The 13,712-nt window shown below is 43.9% G+C and overlaps 1 protein-coding gene across 3 annotated transcripts; it reads left to right on the forward strand.

Annotated features, from left to right (window-relative positions):
* Nucleotides 1-183: 183 nt before the first annotated feature.
* Nucleotides 184-6,394, forward strand: AURKAIP1 (aurora kinase A interacting protein 1). Of its 3 annotated transcripts, none has more exons than XM_058818716.1 (4): nt 184-208; nt 1,831-1,919; nt 2,751-3,184; nt 4,158-6,394. In XM_058818716.1, exons 2-4 carry the CDS (start codon nt 1,868-1,870, stop codon nt 4,263-4,265), a joined length of 594 nt encoding a protein of 197 aa, XP_058674699.1. In that variant the 5' UTR covers nt 184-208; nt 1,831-1,867; the 3' UTR covers nt 4,266-6,394. The 3 variants fall into 3 exon arrangements, with proteins under 3 accessions (XP_058674699.1, XP_058674697.1, XP_058674696.1); XM_058818714.1 differs by lacking the exon at nt 184-208 and adding an exon at nt 1,388-1,419; XM_058818713.1 differs by lacking the exon at nt 184-208 and adding an exon at nt 1,530-1,710.
* Nucleotides 6,395-13,712: the final 7,318 nt, after the last annotated feature.

Below are 13,712 nucleotides of genomic sequence, written 5' to 3' on the forward strand. Positions count from 1 at the left end.
TGGGTTTGACACAGTGGGGCGTACCTGAACCAGAGACAGACCCTTGTTCTGCACTGAAATACAAGCAGCTGGTGAATAAATCTCTGACAGACCCTTGTTCTGCTCTGAAATACTACAAGCAGCTGCTGAATAAATCTCTGACAGACCCTTGTTCTGCTCTGAAATACTCAAAGCAGCTGGTGAATAAATCTCCTGTGTTCTGGCTGAGGTAGGTACAAAAGCAAAAAGCTCTTTGAAGTTTGGGATTGGCTTTGACATCCCTCCCTCATGCCAGCTGATTAGGCCCTTTCATGCTGTGCCAGGATGGTGGGGTCCTGTGCCGAGGCAGGGAGGACAAACAGCAGCCAGGTGAGGGAGAGGACAGGTGTGGCTGCGCCTGGACAGCGGCCACCAGACCCGCCCTGGTGCAGACAAGGTGTGGGAGAGGTGGCTGTGTGTCTTCCGTGATCCCTGCAGGAACAGGGACAGCTCACTGGAACAGCATCACAGGATCCTTCAGAGAATCACAGAATCCTTCACAGCATCACAGGGGACTGTGAGGGACCATGAAGGGCCATAAAGGCCCGTGAGGGACCATGAACCATTAAGTTCCATGAGGGACTGAGACCGGCCCCTTGCGAGACCCTGAGGGGCCGTGAGGGACCATGAAGAACCATGAAGTCCTATGAAGGGCCCTAAAGTCCCATGAAGGGCCATAACCGCCTGTGAGTGACCATGAAGAACCATAAAGTCCCATGAAGGGCCATAAACACCCATGAGGGACCAAGACCGGCCCCTTGTGGGACCATGAAGGGCTGTAAGGGACCATAAACACCCGTGAGGGACCATGAAGAACCATAAACGCCCGTGGGGGACCAAAGAGCCATAAAGTTCCATGAAGGGCCATAACCTCCCGTGACGGACCATGAAGAACCACAAAGTCCCATGAAGGGCCATTAACGCCCGTGAAGGACCGACACTGGCACCTCGCGGGTCCCTGAGGGGCTGTGAGGGATCATGAAGGGCCATAAACGCCCATGAGGGACCACGAAGGGCCATAAACGCCCGTGAGGGACCATGAACCATAAAGTCCCATGAGGGACCGACACCAGCCCCTCGCGGGACCCTGAGGGGCCGTGGGGGACCATAAACGCCCCTGAAGGCCCATGAAGAACCACAAAGTCCCATGAAGGGCCATAACCGCCCGCCAGGGCCCGACACCTGCGCCTCGCGGGACCCTGAGGGGCCGTGGGGGACCATAAACGCCCCTGAAGGCCCATGAAGAACCACAAAGTCCCATGAAGGGCCATAACCGCCCGCCAGGGCCCGACACCGGCGCCTCGCGGGACCCTGAGGGGCCGTGCGGGGCCGTTCCCCGCGCGCGCCGCCAGGGGGCGCTCCCGCGGCCGGCCGGAAGTTCCGGTGGCGGCGGCGGGGCCGGTGGGTGATGGCGGCGGCGGCGGCGGGGCCGTGAGGGGAGGGCGAGAAGCGCGGCCCGGGGGCTCCGTGCGGACCCGCCCGGGGCGGGGCAGCGCCGGGGGGGCTGAGGGGAAGGAGGCGGCCCCTCGGGGACCGCCCGTTCTTAGGCCGCGCGCCTGCTCCTGCCGGCCTAGGGACCCTGAAGTTGCCGTGTTTTTAAAGTTGAAACAACCCAAGGTTTATTGATAAATTCCCTCCGCGGCTCGGCTGCCAAAGTGCTTGACCCCCACAGCAGAGCCCGACAGATTGAGGGTAAAACTAAGAGGATGTTAAGATTCTCAGCCGGTCTTTTGGGGTTGTGGGGTTAAATAGGGAAGGTTTTTTTTAAAGCCGCACGTTTGCATGACTGAATGAATTTTCTTATTTGAACAGTCATTGCTGGCTCTGCCAGTGAACAAGGAGAAACAAAATGTTAATATCACGGCTGAGTTCCCAGTTACTGAAGGCTTCGAGAATTGCAGGTAAATTGGTGTTGTGTGGCCAAGATTTCTGTTTGTTTGGATTTATTTTCCTGGGCTAATTGGGCTCCCAGAAGTTTTTTTTTCCACCAGGCAGTGCAGGAAGGAGAGGCTGTTGTTGAGTCAGTGGTTGTTAAATGTTTTTATGTCTCTGATTTATTATGTAAGTATGGTGTGGCTTTGGAGAAGATTCCTTAGCAACAGAGAGTTTTGACACAGCCAACACTTCCTTACCATTCCAAATTGATTTTCAGTCAGAAAACACAAGAACATTCCCCTTAATGGAATCGTGGAAGGGTTTGGGTTGGAAGGGACCTTAAAGGCCGTGGAATTCCAACCCCTTCACCTCCCAGTGAGAGAGAACCTTAAAGATCATGGAATTCCAACTCCTTTAGCACCTCCCACTGAAGGGGAACCTTAAAGACCATGGGATTCCAAACTCCTTGCTGGGCAGGGGCACCTCTCAGTGAAGGAGAACCTTAAAGACCATGGAATTCCAACCCCTTCAGCTCCCACTGAAGGGAATCCTTAAAGACCATGGAATTCCAACCCCTTCAGAACCTCCACCCTGCTCTGCCTGCATGATTTGGGCAGCTTACCCACTAAAATATAATACATTTTTAGCATGACAGCATTGTAGTTAAAATTGAAAAATCGAAGGCTTGAAAATCCTTCCTCGCTTTTATGATGTCGATACAACTTCTCTGAGCGTCTCCCTTTATCAGCTTGCTCTGGCCAGCTCTCTCTGTCAGTCTGAGATCCGGGCAGAGCTTTTCTCTGTCAAATCCTGCGGTTTTTAAGCACAAACCCCCCCCCCCTTTTTTTCTCCCACAGGCCACCTCCTGCCCAGGTCGGTGTCCTCGTTCCTGTGCTGCCGCTCCCCGTGCGCCCGCTACAGCACCCAGCCCCAGAACCCCAGCGGGGCCCAGCCCCAGCAGTGGCACACGCTGGACCCCGAGCTGGAGGAGATCCTCATCCCCAGGAAACTCTCCATCAGCCCCTTGGAGAGCTGGCTCACCGTCAGGTACTCCCTGCCCAAGGCTCAGCAAGAAGCCAGCCGTGAGCGCCCAGAGCCCCTGGAGTGTCCCCCTGCTGCAGGGACGGGGCAGCTGGAGGAGGGAGAGGGAGCTCAGGGCGACAGAGTGCAGTGCAGGAACGTGCTCAAGATCCGCAGGAGGAAGATGAACAGGCACAAGTACAAGAAGCTGCTCAAGAGGAGGAAGTTCATCCGCAGGAGGGTGAAGGAGGGGCGCAAGAAGAAGCGGCAGGTGAGCCCTCACGTCAGAGCAAGCCTCTGTGCAGGTGTTGGGGGATGGATTTAGGGAAAAATCAGCTTGGATGAGCTCAGCTCGTCTTGCTTGACTTTCCCTGCAAAACTGAGAAAGCTGGTTTAAGAAAACCAGCTGATACATTACTTTTGAGTTACATCCCTGATTTGAGGATTTTTTTGTCTTGCTCCTTGCATGGACACTAAGAACTGTAAAACTGAGACTTGTCCCTCTTGTATGTGGCTTTATTTTAAAGTCAAGGTTGACCTGCTTAACTTTCCCTACAAAACTGAGGAATAAAACTGAAACAAGGAGTTCTGTGAGTCAGGAATTTAAGAAAACCAGCTGATACATCATTTTTGGGTCAAATCCCTGATTTACGGATTTTTTTTTTTGTTTTGCTCCTTGCATGGACACTAAAACTGAGACCTGTCCCTCTTGAATGTAGCTTTATTTTAAAGTCAAGCTTGTCTTGCTTGACTTTCTCTACAAAACTGAGGAATAAAACTGAAACAAGGAGTTCTGCGAGTCAGAGAATTTTAGAAAACCACCTTTTGGGTCAAATCCCTGATTTAGGGATTTTTTTGTCTTGCTCCTTGCATGGACACTAAGAACTCTAAAACTGAGCCTTGTCCCCCTTGAATGTAGCTTTATTTTCTGCAAAATTATGGGAAGAAGGAGGAGTTGCAATGGACAGTCATACTTGACAAGGCTAAATGGAAGTGGCTAAAATTTGGTTTTTCCTTCTCAGTTTTCCTTGCACAGGACTTTAAAAATGAAACTGCCCAAATCTCAGTGCATTTTAATGTCTTCTGATGAATTTTCTGCAGTAAAATTCAACATTTTAACATTTAAAACCTTTGTTTTCTTTGTGTGTGTTACACCTACACTGTCCTTGAGACACGTGGGCAGTGGCTGTTACTTCTAAGCTGTGTTACTATTTTTCTTTTCTTTTTTTTTTTCCCTATTTTAGATCAAATTTGAGAAAGATTTGGAGCGCATCTGGAAGAAAGCTGGCTTGAAAAGTGCCCCTGCAGGCTGGCAAACCCCCAAGATCTACCTGAGGAGTTCCAAGCGATAAAAAAACCTCACCTGTCACAAATTTTAACCTGCAATTGTAATTAAAAAAAAATATTTAAGTATGTTGATGACATGTAACCTTTTTCTGATTGTGATGAAAATTGTAGGAAGGAGTTTTCCAAGGAGAAACTTTTCCTCCCCAAAGGAGAGGTGTGAGCTCTTTTTGCTGAATTTCTGGGGTCCCTCTTTGAGATGAGGCTGAACCTAAGAAAAATCAGGTGTGGGAGAAGGGATCAGTGAAAGAATTTCCTGTTGTTTGTATGGCACAAAACTTTGGAAAAGTTCTTTTCTAAATTGCATTTTTTCACAGCCTTACTGCAGAAATGGTGGGGTTTTCCTAAGTGGGAAATTGGATCAGAATTCCATGGAATTGACCTGCAGGAGCTTTTGGTATCTCTTATGTGGAGCCTTGAGCATCCTCAAAAGGCACATTTCTCTTTGTGTTCTATTTTGTGCCAATAAAAAATGGTTATTTTTTGTCTTTTGACTGACCCATGTCATGTAAAACATCCAAATATTGGTCAAAGTAGAATCTTGGAGCTAATTATTCATTAACTACAAAAACTTTTGTGCCTGAGACAAGCCTGATACAATCAGCTGCTTTTGCATGGTTGAAGAGAGTTGTGAAAGCTGTGAAAAATACAGGTGTTTAAAATAAACCCTGATAAAGGACTTCTTATCTGGGGTCTGCTTTGGGTTCTGCTTTTTTGAGGGGTTTGAGGCAGTTCTGGGTGGTTTAGTTTGATTTCACTTTTGGCAAAGGGCTGAAGGGGAAAAGAATGAGCTGGGAAATTCCTTGAAAATAATTCATTTTTTTCTGCTGGGAGAGAATAAACTGAAAGGGAGGAAAATAATCAGTGGAAATCAAAAAGCCACAGCTTCTCTGGGCCTTCCCACTCCTCACAGGCAAGAATTCCTTCCCAATATCTTCAGTCTCTCAGGATTTGTTTTTTCCTTGTGGAAAAACCTCTGTTTTACAAGGAATTAATCAGGTTTTACACCCCAGGGCTGTGTCAGCTTCTTTCAGTGTTTTTGAGCACAAGATGGAATTTAAAATTCACTTTACTGAACATCCAGAGAGGTGGAAAATGCCCCTGATTTTCTGTAGAGGGAGCATGAGTCCAGGATATGCTCACAAAGCTTTAATAGGAGCTTCCTCCAAATAAATATCTGAGTTTTTCCTCTCCAAAATATTTGACTTTGCTCACTTAACCAAGGTTCATGTGCATGTGTAGCTGTGGTAACAAAATAAAGCTGCAAACAGGAAAGCTTTGATTTAAAATTCCACAAGTACTGAAAATTTCCATTATTTTGCTGTTCTGATTTTTTGAGAGGAAATGGTTGAAAGCCAGACAAATTCCTGGTGTTCATTACAGAGCTTGGAGATAAATGGGGAGGTTTTTTCTCGTTGGGCTGAAAAGGTCCCTCAAAATTGCAATATAAATCTAATGTCTCTCATTTCCCCCTAATTCTTGGATTCTATGCAGGCAGCAGCTCAGCTGAACAGAAGAAATTCAGGAATTTTCTCTCTGATCAGGTTTGACTGGAATGAGGTGGCTCTAAAACAGAAAATCAGCTGACTTGGAAGGGAAGAAAATTCTGAATTTTGTTTCTGTGAACCAAATCCCATTCCAAATCTGGAGGTTGTTGCCCCATTTTGGAAAGCTCAGGGCCCAGCAATGTGGTGGCAGTGGCAAAAATACAATTTCTTTTTAATGTTAACAGGATTTTGGTTGTCCCCTTAACTTGGAGAGCAATAATTCTTTCCAGAGTAAGAACTAAATACATTTTTAAGAGTCTTCTCTAGAAAATGTGGTGTTCAATGACATCAGCATGGATTCTTGAGATTTTTTACAGGCTTCTGGACATAAAATAAAAGTTATTTCAGCCACAAATAAATCCAGTTGAATTTAAAAAATACATTCCAGCTGAAAGTCAGGCCTGATTGTGTATGGGCAGGGGAAAAATGGGAAATAACTGCTTCCTGCAGCTTTTTCCTAAAAACCTGCATCAATTTCCAATATTTTATATAACTAGAAAATTGCTGGGTGCTCCATGATGAGGTGTTGGAAATGATGGGAGATTTTTAGGATTGAAGCAGAAGATTTATGGTACTGCTGCACACAATGGAGCAACAAAAAGAGAAATAAAGAGAAATAATCTTCCTCTTGTATTGGCTGCTGTGCCTAAAATCTGGTTTTTTAGAGCAGGTTTTGGGGTTTTTTTGGTGTGTGTGGTTTATTTCTATTTGGGGTTTTTGTTTGCTTTGGGTTTGTTTATTTGTTTGTTTGGTTTTGTTTTGGGTTTTTTTGACATCAGAGGGAGAGAACAGGGGTGATGCTCACCCTGAGCTGGAGGAAATCCTCATTCCCAGGAACTCTCCATCCTTTTGCTGCTGGAGAATTTCTCTGCAAAAACAACAAAAAAAAAAAGGTTTGTTCTGATATTTTTATTGTGAGAATTGTTCTTTCTTCCACTAATAGGCTCCAGCCTCAAAATTGGGAATAAATCAGCCAGTACCAGGAGATGTTTATAACATTTGGTGTACAAAACACCTTTCAGTGTATTAATAGGACCTGAGCACCATTAATAATTAATAAATTTAATAATTCTCAGCAGGAACAGTGGGTACCTTTACTGTGCCCTATTAAATGGGGCACTTTGATGTAAAAAACCAAAATATTGGTGTACGTTGGCTGCAGGAGCTGTGACCTTCACCTCCTCAAGTCCTGGATCCTTCCTGCTCCAAAAATTCCAAATTTAACAAACCAGGCTTGTTCCCACCAGCTGCAAACCTGGCTGGGGTGGAATTCCTGATTTTACAAACAGCACCTGGGCCTGCCTCAAATGCCACCTTTTCTTTTCACCATTCATGGTTTTCCAGGAAAACATCTGGGTTTGGGCTCGTTTGGGCTGAACCTCTCCAAAAACAACAGCACTCTGTACCCAGCCTGGAGCAGATGTGAAATTGGTTTGAAAAATGGTTTTTTGATGTTTATTTCCCTGCTGGTTCTTAAATAAATAAATAAAAATATCAATAACTCCAGCTGCTGTAAACACCTGAGGTAGCTTGGAGCAAACACGGGGTGCTGGTTTTCCTGTGGAATAATCCATTCTTGCTTGATTTTTCCTACAAAACTGAGGAATAAAATTGAAACAAGGAGTTCTGTGAGTCAGAGGATTTAAGGATTTAAGCTGATACATCACTTTTGGGTCAAATCCCTGATTTAGGGTTTTTCTTTGTCTTGCTCTTTGCATGGACACTAAGAACTCTAAAACAGAGACTTGTCCCTCTTAAATGTAGCTTTATTTTCTGCAAAATTATGAGAAGAAGGAGGAGTTGGAATGGACAAGGCTAAATGGAAGTGGCTATGTTTAAAAAATTGGGATTTTTAAAATTGTTCATTAATTGAGGCTTGGTGCTGCTCAGGCAGGTGCTGTCTGAGGGAATTGCTCTGCCTTTGGTCTAGGAAAAAACCACTCCTGGAGCCTCTCAGCAGCTGGAATACCCTGGAATTCCTTTCTCACTTGTAAAATGACTGGTGTTAATACAAGGATGTGGAATTGTGAGCATTTCCACATTTTTCTGAGGGAGAAGTGGGGATTTCCATGTTGTTTTGTGGGAAAAATATGGATTTCCACTTTGCTCTGAGGGTGAAATATTCATTTCCATGTTTTTCTGAGGGAGAAATTGCATTTCCACATTGTTTTGAAGGAGAAATTGGATTTTCACCTTGTTCTGAGGGAGGAATATGAATTTCCACCTTGTTCTGTGGGAAGAATTGCATTTCCATGTTTTTCTTAGGGAGAAATTGCGTTTCTACATTTTTTCTGAGGGAGGTGTGGACTTCCACATTGTTCTGTGGGAGAAATATTAATTTTCACCTTGTTCTGAGGGAGGAATTGCGTTTCAACATTGTTCTGTGGGAGAAATACACATTTCCACCTTATTCTAAAGGAGAACTATGAATTCCCACCTTGTTCTGAGGGAGAAATTGCATTTCCACACTGTTCTGAGGGAGAAATTACATTTAAACCTTGTTCTGAGGAATAAATATGCATTTCCTTGTTGTTCTGATGGAGAAATTGGGATTTCCACCTTGTTCTGAGGGAGAAATTGGGATTTCCACACGTGGCGTCACCCCCAAAGTGGAGTGGGAACTCTCCCTTGATTTCCAAAGGAGGCAAAGCAAGCAGCACCCTGAGGGTTTTTTAGCTAAAATTACAGTTTCCAGAGTCCTTTTGGGTTAATCCTGAGCAAACACCCTTTTCACACAGCCTCCCCTTAAAAGCTGAGCAGGCTCCAAGTTTATGTGTCTAAATTTGGATTTGGACAATTTGGCGGCAGCATTACACCGCATTATGGAAAGCAGCCTCCTTTCACCCAGAGTATTTTTATTTTTAATGAAACAGCCTGCAAACCTGAGGTAAATAACCCAACTCTGGGAGGTATCTTCGAGCACCCTCTTCAGGACCAACCCATTAATTTTCCCACTCTTTTCCCAGTCATTTCTGATCTCAAAATAAGCTGCAATCCCACTGCTTAATTATTTTAGGCGGGTGCAGTGGATGGGCTGCAATTAGTGTCAAACCTGCTGTTTGAACAATTCTGTTCCCACGTGCAGAAAAGCCACAAAATGTGATTTAGGCACAGTGCTGGTGGCCACAAAGGGGACACAAAATGTCACCTCTCAGCTCCTGAGGACTCCCAGAATTTTCTTGTTCCTCATAGGAATGAGCAGAGCTGGGTGATTGTGGCTTGAGCTTTGCCCAGGTTGAAGAAATCTGATTTAGTTGGAGGAGTGAAATTGAGTTTGAGCAGTGCTGGGTGCTCTGAGTAGAGCTTTTCCCAGGTTAGAAAAATCTGATTTAATGGTGCCTGTGGGAGGAGTGAAATTTATTCAGTTTGAGCAGTGCTGGGTGCTGTAGCTTGAGTTTTCCCAGGTTAGAGACATCTGATTTAGTTGGAGGAGAGAAATTCAGTTTGGGTGGTACTGGGTGATTGTGGTTTGAGCTTTTCCCAGGTTAGTGAAATCTGATTTAATGGTGCCTGTGGGAGGAGTGAAATTTATTCAGTTTGTGGTCAGGGTTTGTGCTGTGGTCAGCCTCCTCCAGGGCTTTGGGAACGACCTGGCATTCTGGACAGTGCTGCAGGATTTTTGGGCACTTTTCCAGCTCAGTGGCTTCTCCCCACTTTTCTCCAGAACTTTGTGTAGGATTAACAGCTTCCACATAAAATGCCTCAAAATCTGGAATGAGAGAGGATGAAAAATCCCTTTAGAGATTGAGGGACCCAGCTCTGGTGGCTTTTCCCTGGAATTGAGAAAATGGATGAAGAACAGCCAGGAGCTGCTGCTTTCTCCCCCATTTTTGAGGACAAACCTTCTGAGCAGAATTCAAAGGGTGATTTGATGCCTCAGCCATTTCCTCTGAGCCTCCTGCTGTTAAATTGGACCAGAATTGAGGATTTATCCCCCAAAGCGCAGCCTGATGGATTCCTTGTGGATTTGGGAACGCTGGAGATGCTCCAGAAGCACATGGCAGTGAGTCAGTCCCGTGACATGGCTTGGGCACTCCTCTGTCTCAGGTTCAAAAGTTGATTTTGGGGGATCTTCTGTATCAATTTAGGAGCTTTGGGAGCACTCAGTTGCAAGTGGCCTTGAAAAAAATCCTGATTTTTTAAAGGAAAATCCAGTTGCTGGCTGCTGCTGTGGACCTCAGGGAAGGATGGAGAGATGCAGATCCATGAACGGGAGTTCTGATTGCTGTCACTCCAGTTCAGAGCTGCACATTTTTCCATCCCCTCATGGATTTTGAGCTGTTTTTTTCTTATGTTGAAGGCACTCTTTGCTCTCAGAATAAACTGAGAGATAGGTACTTAATAATTTAAATGAAATAAAAGGTAAAAAATGTAATTTCACTGGGGTAAAGAAGCAGCAGGTAGAAATGGCTCCTGATTCCCCTAGGGAATGGGAATTCTGGAAAGACCTGAGAGGCAAGAGGGATGAGATGAAAGTTAAAAATTATAGTTTTTCTCAAAATTTTCCCAAAATCTGTGCAGCTGGTGCGGGCTCTGCTCCCAGTCCTGCCGCTGCTGAGCTCTGTGAGTTTGGGTGACTCATTTCCTTTTATGTTCCACCTCCTGCTCCTGCTCAGATTCCACATTTTCCCTCCCAGGAGCTGCCTGAGCTGTGTGGGACAGACCCAAGTGTGCTCTGACCAAGGGAGAGCCTTGCACACATCAATGAGGGACCAGAAAACGCATTTAATATCATTTAAATTATTTTTAACAGCATTTAAATTAAAACAATCATCTCAAGTACTTAAAATCAATATTTTTTTTTAGTAAAATGATTTTTCTAGAGAAGTAATTTTTCTAGATTTACCTTCATACAGTTTGGTCATGCCAAAAATATTAAACTTAACAGAAAACTATAATTTACACCTGCTCTGTGGGTGTCTGTGAGTTGCTGCTTTGTGTCTCTTTTTCCATCCCTGATTGATTTTGCTGCCTGTTGTTTCCCCATTTCTCCTTGGTCAGTAGTTTTTTTTTTTTTTTGGGCAGCTTCTGTCTGGAATTTAAAAAAAAAATAGGAAAGAAAAAATAAATAAAAATCAGTGTTGGTTTCCTGGGCAATTTCTCTGTTTTTCTAACTGGTTTTTATTAATGCTTTTGAGACGAATCCCAGGAATCTGAAGCTTTGCAGCCAGAGGAGGTTTTGGCTTTTTTTTTTTTTTAATATTTTTTGTTTGTTTGTTTGGTTTTGTTTTTGTTTGTTTGTTTGTTTTTGGGGTGGGTTTTTGTTTTTTGTTTGTTTTGTTTTTGTTTTCAGGCTGCACTGAGAGACTTCCCAATAAATCAAAACTGAAGAGCAGCAGCCAGAAAAACTCAGGAAAAACGCTCTGATGTCAAGAGGAACTCTGCATCCTTTAATGCAATTTTTGAGAGGCACCAACAGGAGCGGATCCACGCCATCCTCACAGCCATAAACGCATTAATTAAAAAGGAATGCCAGCATTAATGATCTGCTGACACAAATTACAGCACAAGGACCTGTGTGCAGGGTTTGTCAGTGCTCCAGGCTCATCATCAGCAGCTCCTTTAAATACAGAGTGTTCCACCAGGATCAAAGGAGAAAATACCCACTCATGGGAAGAAGAAAGGGTGAAATTCCTGGGACAGGAAAGTAGAAGGGAGTGCTGTAGTAGAGTACAAGGGTACAGCTAATTGGCAGCGGCAAAGGCAGCAAGGAAAAATAAAATAAAATTCAAGATAAAATATGGGGAAAAAAAAAAAAAAACTTTGCATGGGAACAGCAAAAGACCAACACCATTTTCATTTTTCACTTTTCTCTGGAAACCAAATCCTCCAGCTGCCACGAAGCCCTGAAATAATCCAGTTTAGAGCAAGAACTGAAGGGACAGAACTGAAATAATCCAGCTTAGAGCAAGAACTGAAGAGACAGAACTGAAATAATCCAGCTTAGAGCAAGAACTGAAGGGAAAGAACTGAAATAATCCATTTTAGAGCAAGAACTGAAGGGAAAGAACTGAAATAATACAGTTTAGAGCAAGAACTGAAGACACAGAACTGAAATAATCCAGTTTAGAGCAAGAACTGAAGAGACAGAACTGAAACAATCCATTTTAGAGCAAGAACTGAAGGGACAGAACTGAAATAATCCAGTTTAGAGCAAGAACTGAAGGGACAGAACTGAAATAATCCACTTAGAGCAAGAACTGAAGGGACAGAACTGAAATAATCCAGTTTAGAGCAAGAACTGAAGGGACAGAACTGAAATAATCCAGTTTAGAGCAAGAACTGAAGGGACAGAACTGAAATAATCCAGTTTAGAGCAAGAACTGAAGAGACAGAACTGAAATAATCCATTTTAGAGCAAGAACTGAAGGGAAAGAACTGAAATAATCCAGTTTAGAGCAAGAACTGAAGGGACAGAACTGAAATAATCCAGTTTAGAGCAAGAACTGAAGGGACAGAACTGAAATAATCCAGCTTAGAGCAAGAACTGAAGGGACAGAACTGAAATTATCCAGTTTAGAGCAAGAACTGAAGGGACAGAAATGAAATAATCCAGCTTAGAGCAAGAACTGAAGAGACAGAACTGAAATAATCCAGTTTAGAGCAAGAAATGTGAAGCAAAGGACAGAACTGAGGGCCAGCCACAATGGCAGAGCCTGTCATTACTGCAGGGCTGGGACAAGGCAGGCACCTCTCAGCCCCAGCATTTCCCTGCTTGTTCCCCAGCCACAAACACAAATTTGCCTTCTCACAATGACAAGGTGATGCTCTCACCAGATGTTGGGGTTTTTTTTATGTTTCATTTCACTGGAATGCACTGGGATCAGCAGCCTGGGATGCAGCCACCATAAGCGGCTGGAGGATGAGCGGAGCTTCTGACACCTTCGGGCTGTGGGGAATTTAAAAAATAGATTTAATAAAAAATAAATTTAAAAAAATAAATATAAAAAAGAAATGGGAACATTAAATACCAGAGATATTCTATAGATACAGAGATATATTATAGAGATATAACAACCAGAGGCAGGTGAAATCCACAGAAATTCCCCCCTGGATTTGTGGTGAGCACTGGCAGCCAGGGGATGCTCGGGGTTGGCAGAATCAACCCCAAATTCCCCTGGGAGTGGGGAGGGAGAAAGGCTGGGGAGCACAGCTCAGCTCAGAGTGGAGAAACTGGTTAAAAACTCAAAATTCAAATCCTCCTAGAGCAGCAAAAATGTTGACACAGCTGCTCTTGCAGGATGTCTTTGGAGCAGCAAAGCCCCAGGAAGCAGAGCTGTGCAGGATTAGAGATTGGACAATCATAAAATAATAAAATAAAATAATTATTAATAAAAATAATAAAATAAAATTATATATTTTTATAAAATAAATTGAATAAAATATATATTTTACAAAAGAAATTAAATTTTATCTTTTATAAAATAAATAAAATTATATATTTTAATAAAATTATTTATATTTATAAAATTAATTATAAAATAATAAATAAATAAAATTATTAATAAAAATAATACAATAATTATTTTAAAACCCCTAAATGTGTCCCTTTGATCCCCTCTCTGAACCCCACAGAAGCTGCTGCTCTCCCCCCTGGGTGATTTTAGGAGATTTCAGCCTTGTCCAGCCTGGACTTGGCTCCTTGCAGTCAGGAAATATCCAGTCCATGAGAGCAGCAACCACAGCAAATCTGCTCCCTCTCAAACACCCTGCCAGGAGAGGCAGTAACCTCTGCACTGCCACAGCTGGGAGGCAGAAAAATGGGGAAAAAACCCTGGAATTGCAGCCTGGAGGGTCCTCCTGTGGCTGGGAGGGAGCAGGGAAGGAGAAAATTCTTGGTTTGCTGTTTGTTGGGTGGGAGAAGATTTTTACCTCCCTGGCAGGCATTTTCCAGGCTGGCTCCCCGAT

Source organism: Ammospiza caudacuta, chromosome 22 (genome assembly GCF_027887145.1).
Source record: "Ammospiza caudacuta isolate bAmmCau1 chromosome 22, bAmmCau1.pri, whole genome shotgun sequence".
NCBI classification, from domain to species: domain Eukaryota; kingdom Metazoa; phylum Chordata; class Aves; order Passeriformes; family Passerellidae; genus Ammospiza; species Ammospiza caudacuta.

Bases quoted from the DNA above. Each gene is read 5' to 3' on its own strand.
- AURKAIP1 (XM_058818716.1), top strand. From the start codon at position 1,868: ATGTTAATATCACGGCTGAGTTCCCAGTTACTGAAGGCTTCGAGAATT. The intron at 1,920-2,750 runs GTAAATTGGTGT...TTTCTCCCACAG, and splicing joins GAAGGCTTCGAGAATTGCAG to GCCACCTCCTGCCCAGGTCG. The intron at 3,185-4,157 runs GTGAGCCCTCAC...TCCCTATTTTAG, and splicing joins GGCGCAAGAAGAAGCGGCAG to ATCAAATTTGAGAAAGATTT.